The following is a 7,004-nucleotide window of genomic DNA, read 5'->3' on the forward strand; positions in this document are numbered from 1 at the left end:
ATACAATTAAATTTGTGCCTTTCAAGAAGGCTGTGCTGGTGGCTATTGCTGATTTAGATAACTAAAACTAGAATTCTGCTGTATTAAGTAATGGTTTTGTTTTGCTGGATTCATCATATTAAAATGTGATATAAAACCAAGTGACATGAACTTTGGCAATGATAGTTAGGATATCATAAAGCTATGCTAGCTCTGTGCCTTCACTCTCTGCTTCTCTTTCATCAAAAGTATTATTGATCATTAATGCCAAAATGAAAAATAAGTGGTAGCAACTCATATAAGAAAACATTTGGATGGCAGTTGTTCTACATTAGGTGTAGTTAATGGTCATGTTTACAACCACAAATGTAATATTTACATGCATTGAAATGACAGAATTGATTAAATGGGATAAGGGAAGAGTGTACCAGAAGCTGCAGAGCGTTGTTTTTTTGTACATTTGATTGATGTTGGTGGGGCATGTTCTGGATCTCCAGAATATTAGTAAGAAGATGAAATAAAATCACAACTAGGCAAGCAGTTCATTACTTGTCTTGAGGAAAAAGAAAAAAGCAAGAAAGAATAGTAGCGAATGAAATAATCAAATTTGCAGCCCTGTATAAGCATAGATTGACATAGAAAGAAAATCATAGGTTATGATTAACATTAATAACACTTACATTGCTAAAGCAGTTGGCAGATATCAGCCAGAGATTAATTTAGAAACATTGCTTGTAGCTACTGAGAATGGTATTCAGCATCAAATACTTTGTATTAGAAATTTTCCCTGTCAAGCAAATGAAACGAGTTTAGCTTGCAGGAAAACATAAAGTGACAGAACAAAAGAAATGGAATGCAATTTGGGGTCCCAGAGATATGAAGAGCTTCTATTAAAGACTGTCTGTAACATCTGTCTACAAGTGTGAGATTTTTTTTCTTGTTTTACTTTTGTTCTTTTTTTTTTTTTGCAGTAATGTAGGTATATGGATTGCCCTCTTTTTCTTCATAATAGTAAAAGAAAAAAAAATAGCAAAAAAATCCCTAAAATCCTGTCCTCCCAGGTGACACTTGAGGAACAAAATCTCAGTATTGTTATTCAATGGACAGTTGTTGATGTCTTTCCTTCTCTTTTATCCTGTTCAATTTATATTTTCTACCATTTTTGCCTTGTTCTGTGTGTGTGAAAAAGTTCAGTATTTCTGCTGTTCTGTGTTATTGGTAGGTTCCTTTCATTCCAGAATCTGACATTTGAACTTCCTAGGAAAAAGAGGGATATTGTTTCTCTATGCTTTATAAGCAATCTTTGCTGTTGCGGAGGCAACTTTAATCACTCAGCTCTTGGTTGTGGATCTCTGGTGCCTGAAGTTGTTCCACCATGCCATGGGTCTATCTGACCTAATCATGGGCTCCTTTCCTGACCCATTCCCATGGGTGTGCTGGACAGCACAGCCCTCCTGGAGGCACTGCTCGGCAGCTGACAGAGCAGAGGTGCTGCTGGCACACACAGAGATTTAGGAGATTCTCCTTACTCAAAGGAATTTATCAGTGGGTTCTCCAGACAGCATCTCTTCTTTCACAGTAGTGAGTAAACCTAGAAACTCAACCCTGAAGTTTTCCCAACACTTCAGTTAGATTATTCAGAGTTGAACACTGATTTAGACTTGAAATGATTCAGGAATTGCTGAAGTATTGAAATATCTTTCTTGCTTCCATAAATTGTGAGGCTTTTACTGTTTTAATATTCACCTATCTTAGCAGCTTTTAAAATTATTATTGTACTTTAGTGAAGAAAGGAATGCATAAGGCTATGTACTTTATATTATATCAGCCATCATACAGCATGTAGGCTTGGGAGTGTTCCTGTGTAAAAATAATCTCCTGTATTATCAGAAGTGCAGGTATAAAAAACAAAACTGCCTTGTATTGTAAAATATTCAGGAGTGTGTGTAAAGAATAAAAAAGCTTGGCTTTTAATTGGTGCTCTTAATGCTTGGCTATGGACAATTTGTTTCACCATCAAAGCAGTTTGAATGCACTTATAGAGAACGTTACTGTATTAATTTAAAAACATTTATGATTTCATGAAGGAAGTCCTGCTATTGACCCTTATGGAAGGGAAACGTAAGTTGGATTTGAGGACCTTGAAAAAGTAAATCAAAACAAAGTTTTAAGCTAGTCATTAAAACTGAAAACATCAAGCAGCATTAAAATTCTTTTTTAACTTTCTTTTGCATTTCAGGGTAGGCACACTGATGAAGACAGTGTATTCTATAGAGGATACAATGGGTAGAACTGTCAAATATTAACTCCTTTTCAACAGCAAAAAACATCAATTGAAATTTCTTTCTAACCCCCTTATTGACATTCCTTTTAATTTTTTTTCACAGAGGATCTTTCTCAAAGCTGGAAGTGAGGAAGAAATCTTTGCACATCTTGGCTTGGATTATGTTGAACCATGGGAAAGGAATGCTTAAAATTATTTTCCAGTGTACATTCATCAGTTGACTGCAATGGCATTTCTGCCCACCTTGCAGTCTGATATAGTTATATATACATGTATATATATAATAAGTATTTCTATGACAACAAAAAAATTTACATAAGTATTAGAAGCCACTTGCACTTGCTAATGTTCCTAGAAGATAAGAGTTTAAGTTTTTCAGAATCTTTTCCAGTCCTTTCTAGTTTTGAAGCTTCTATGTGGGAGTGATAAGACAGAGCTTGCTTTGGGGGGAAAACTTGGAACTGGTGAGATTTTTGCTTATGGTAGGAATTTAACATTAGTATGAACAATACTTGTTTTTTAACTAGTCAGCTACAACAATATGTAAATAATTCAAAACATTTGAGCTGAGTCAAAACTTTACTGAAATGTATGCCGGTCTTTAACTGAATTTCTTATGTATTTTGCTGAATCCATGTATAAAATTGCTCTGTGCATAAGGCTAAATGACCTAGGCAGTAACTCCTTTGCAGTCTCAGCAACTTAGGCTTCAGCTGTAATATTTTTGCAGGTAGGGCACCATTCTACAAAAACTATAAACAAGTTGATAATTCAGTGAGGGTTAAAAAACATTTCACAGGAAGGGATTTTGAAAGGGAAAGTGGAATCACTCAGTAGCAATCTTCAATTGTGTAGAAAAATACTATAAATTTATAGTACTGATTTTGACTGAAGAGGAGTCAGGTTGTGAGATGTAATGGTCCTCAATCAGGAATTGGAATCATAAACTGCATGAAAACAATGGTTTTAAGTGTCAGGCTGGTGACTGCTGCAAGACAAAAAATTTTAATCATCTGTGCTCAGTTTAGAAAGATGGAACTTTATTTACTAGTAAGTGTGAGCTGTTGGGCTATTGACTGCTCTAGAGTGGTATTCCCTGTCTTTTGTCAGAAATTCATATAGGATGTGAGAAGCTTTCTGATAAAATCCCTACAAGATATTTTGGTTCCAGAAAATGTCTAGGTAGCTCTTGTGACCATAATGACAATGATAATAACCTAATACATTTATCCTTTAATAAACAGGGGCATTCAGTGCTTTAGGAAATGAAGCTATTTACTGATCATTCATCATTTGAGAATAAAAGTGATTAAGAGCACCAGCATTGGTCAATTAATTTTCTCCTTAAAAATCTGGATTTTTTTTCCCCTCTGTTGAGGCTGGCTTCAGCTCTTGACATGATGAGGAAAGAATGGCAATGACAGGGCTGTGCACAACAGTTATTACTGACAGTAAAGGCTTCCGATATTCAAACAGTATCTGGTACTTTAAAAAGTATGCTTATTTTGTTACTCATTACTTTAAACTGGGTAACAGACTTTTAGAGGACTGTGTTGTAAACTATTCCAAAACCTCAGTCAGGGTTGTAGAAAAATGTGTTGATGGCAGGAATTTGCTTCTTGCCTGTGTCAATAAAACCACCCCATTTAAGTTGCAGTTTTGCTAACTGAGCTGAAAATACAATGCTACTTCCTAAACTGCTCTAGCTATGAAGCACTTGCATTGCTTCCTGCTTTATTGTGCTGATGTTTGAAGTAGCTTCTCTGTGTTTTGCATCAGGATGCTGACACTTAAGTAGCAGTGACATTTTTCAGTCCTAATCAAAGAAAAAAAAAAGCTATGGTACCTTGTCTGAATATTCTTTCCACTTGGCTAACATTTATAACAAATTATCCATTCCAGTTGTGCTGTTTCTGCAAACTTGAAGACACACACAAAGTATCAAAAATTCTGAATTCTACATAAATAAATAATTCACATCTTGGGTGCTAATGCATCACTTATAATTATGCCACCTGTGAGGAAAAAGATACCAACACAAGTTCTGTCAGCTCCTCCAAGACTAGAAGAAATCAGCATATCACTTTATTCTTTTACTTCCATCAGTTTTTCTGAAGTTTATTTAGAATACATTGTACAGATTGCTCACTGAATTAACTATTTAAAAAAAAATATGGACCTGATAAATGAGGGGTTGTGTTAAAGAGAGGAACAGCTTAGATGACCAGGATGGTTTGACCATGAAGAAGATGCCTTCTCTTGTGCACACCCTCACATGGAGCAGCTGCTACCCCAAATAGTATTGCAGGTACCGTGTGCAGGACCATCCCTGACAGCAGCTGCCAAACCAGTCAGCTGAGACTGCAATTAGAAAAGATAAAAATAATAGAGGAGAGCTGGGAGGGAGCAGGTTAAAGGAAATGAAGCCTTTATCAGCTGAGCATGTCTGTATCCATGTGCTAGTGAAAAGTCCCTCCAGTGTGATGGAACTGTTGGAGTCAGTGGTAGCAAAGCTTCTGAGCTGATGAAGGACCAGTGGGGCCTCAGGGCCGGGAAAGGGCAAACACTTGTAACAAGAACAGAGCCACATTTGTAATAGGAGGAAGGGAAGAGAGCATTTCCGATCAGTGCACTTAATATCTCCTAAATTGCTGGAATGATTAATAGACTGTATTTTAATGCACCTAGAGGAGAATAAAGTGCTAAGTTATTGGTAACTTGGTCATCAGAAACAAATCATGTCAAACTAATTCACTTGTAAAGTCCCTGGAGGCTGTTTTTTTAAAATGTCTGTCCCTCCTCCCTTGCTTCTGCACCAAGGCAATTTGGCAAATAGTGAGTAGAGAAGGATCACTGGTTTAATAAGCATCTACAAACTAATGCTCTAAAAATTACTAAGTAATTCCATCTCTGGGAAAAAGAAGGAAAAGTAAAAGGAAAGCCACTGTTATTTTTTTTTTTATGGTTTGAAGTAATATATGATTTGTTTAATAATCTCTTAAGGCAAAAGCAATGAGATGTATTTAGTTTGGTGGGTAATCATGTAGTTAATGTCTAAAGGACTAATGTATTGAAGGAAAAGCTAATTCTATCTACACAGCTCTACAAAATTGCAAATCTGGGCAACCTAAACACTCATACAACTGAAACAACATGGATTTTCTGCAAATAACTGGAAACCTGAGAACTGCTGCTACTTTGCATAAATAACTCCAGAACGTTAAAAAACCCAAACCCAAATATTTGCAAATGTTATAATCCCCAAATGAAATGTCTTTTCTACAGTTTATGGGCAGATTTTTTTGGCTTTCTCAGGTGAGACTATCTTATTCCTTGGTATGAAATACATTATTTCACTTTTTGAACAGCTGTTACTTTCTGTTTTAAAGTTTTCTTTGGCAACTGCAGTTAAAATAACCAGGTCCTGGGTCTAACAGATTAGTTAGTGTCACATAAACAAATGAAGACTGAGAGCTCTTAGAAAGCTGTTTAATGTCTCCTTCAATAAATGTGTACTATAGGCAACCCATAAAATCTAATACTATTTTTCAGTGGGTGCCTCCAAACAGAAACTATTCCCAAATACTACTGGTGGTACAGAAACTCCACATGTGGGGGGGTGATGCTGGACTACACATCCCAAAAGCCCAGGTGCCTCAGGGAAATCACTTGGCTGATGAGAATCAATCCTATCTGTGCATGGTGACTGACCATGGGGAGAGAAGGAGAGAGAACATGCGTAGGGTAAGTACAAAATCTCCCAGTTTTCTGTGTTTTAGTACATGAACACACTTACTGAAAACCAAGCTACTTTTTTATGGTTGCAGACATTTGATTACAGTTCCTTCATGACTATGCAGCAAAAAAAAAAAATACTAAATGGTATATTTCCTTTTGTGTTTCATTCTTGCCAAAATCAACATGCTCCCACCATTATGAGGTTTTAAGTGAACAATATTTATATAAAAATAACTCAGATGCATTTTTTTATTCAATAAATAAAGCCTTTTTAAAGCCTTTTTAGCAGGATAGCATAATTTCATGTGTTTGCTGCTATATATACACATACTATGTCCAAATTATTTTAAGTTTTCCACGAGCTTCAGGGTCTTTTCCTCTTAAGGAAGCTATGCATAAAGATATAATAGAAAATAGCAAGAAAGAACTCTATTTTATTTGATGATTTCTCTGCTGGGGAAGTGCAGATTATATTCCAGAAATTTGTGGTTGCAACATTTAGGGGAAAAAAAGCAAATAATAAAAAATAATATCCCAGCACTTCAAAAATAAAATAATGGTCTTTGTATTCTTCTAACCAGTAAAAGAGAAATGATTTGGAATTTTCTTCACAGCTGGGTAGATCTAACTTCAAAAATGGAGCTTGAGGAGGTTATGTAATTGTGTGACTGGGTAGGAGTGTTTCTGCAGTTGGAAACTGTTGCTGATGATACAAGTCTGAAAGTGTTCCATTTTTAGTAGCCTAAGGATGGGGCTGAAAGACCACTTGGGCCTGTGGCTTCCATGAGTGTACTCTATAAATCCCACACTTCAACATGTAATGGTGGGGAAATTTTGCCTTTTCACTCCACTGACACGCGTAAGATCAAGAGCTGTTGAGAGGAGAGCTGGGATCTGCTGCTTCTGGTGATCCTGAAATCCTTTGGTTCTGCTGTAAACTGTGTTATGATACATGAACTGCGTTTCTGTGTTTTAAACTAAACTAGGATATTAGAGACTTAAT

The 7,004-nt window shown here is 36.1% G+C and overlaps 1 protein-coding gene across 4 annotated transcripts in view; it reads left to right on the forward strand.

Annotated features, from left to right (window-relative positions):
- Positions 1–6,282, forward strand: part of DNTT (DNA nucleotidylexotransferase) — a 127,967-nt gene extending 121,685 nt beyond the window's left edge. For all 4 annotated transcript variants that reach the window (XM_066554508.1, XM_066554507.1, XM_066554506.1 and 1 more), the window contains one exon: positions 2,367–6,282. In XM_066554508.1, the coding sequence (XP_066410605.1) occupies positions 2,367–2,453 (87 nt within the window). In that variant the 3' untranslated portion in view covers positions 2,454–6,282. The remainder of the gene's footprint in view (positions 1–2,366) is intronic.
- The last annotated feature ends 722 nt before the right edge of the window (positions 6,283–7,004 follow it).

The sequence above is a fragment of the Molothrus aeneus genome, chromosome 8 (genome assembly GCF_037042795.1).
Source record: "Molothrus aeneus isolate 106 chromosome 8, BPBGC_Maene_1.0, whole genome shotgun sequence".
Classification (NCBI taxonomy): Eukaryota; Metazoa; Chordata; class Aves; order Passeriformes; family Icteridae; genus Molothrus; species Molothrus aeneus.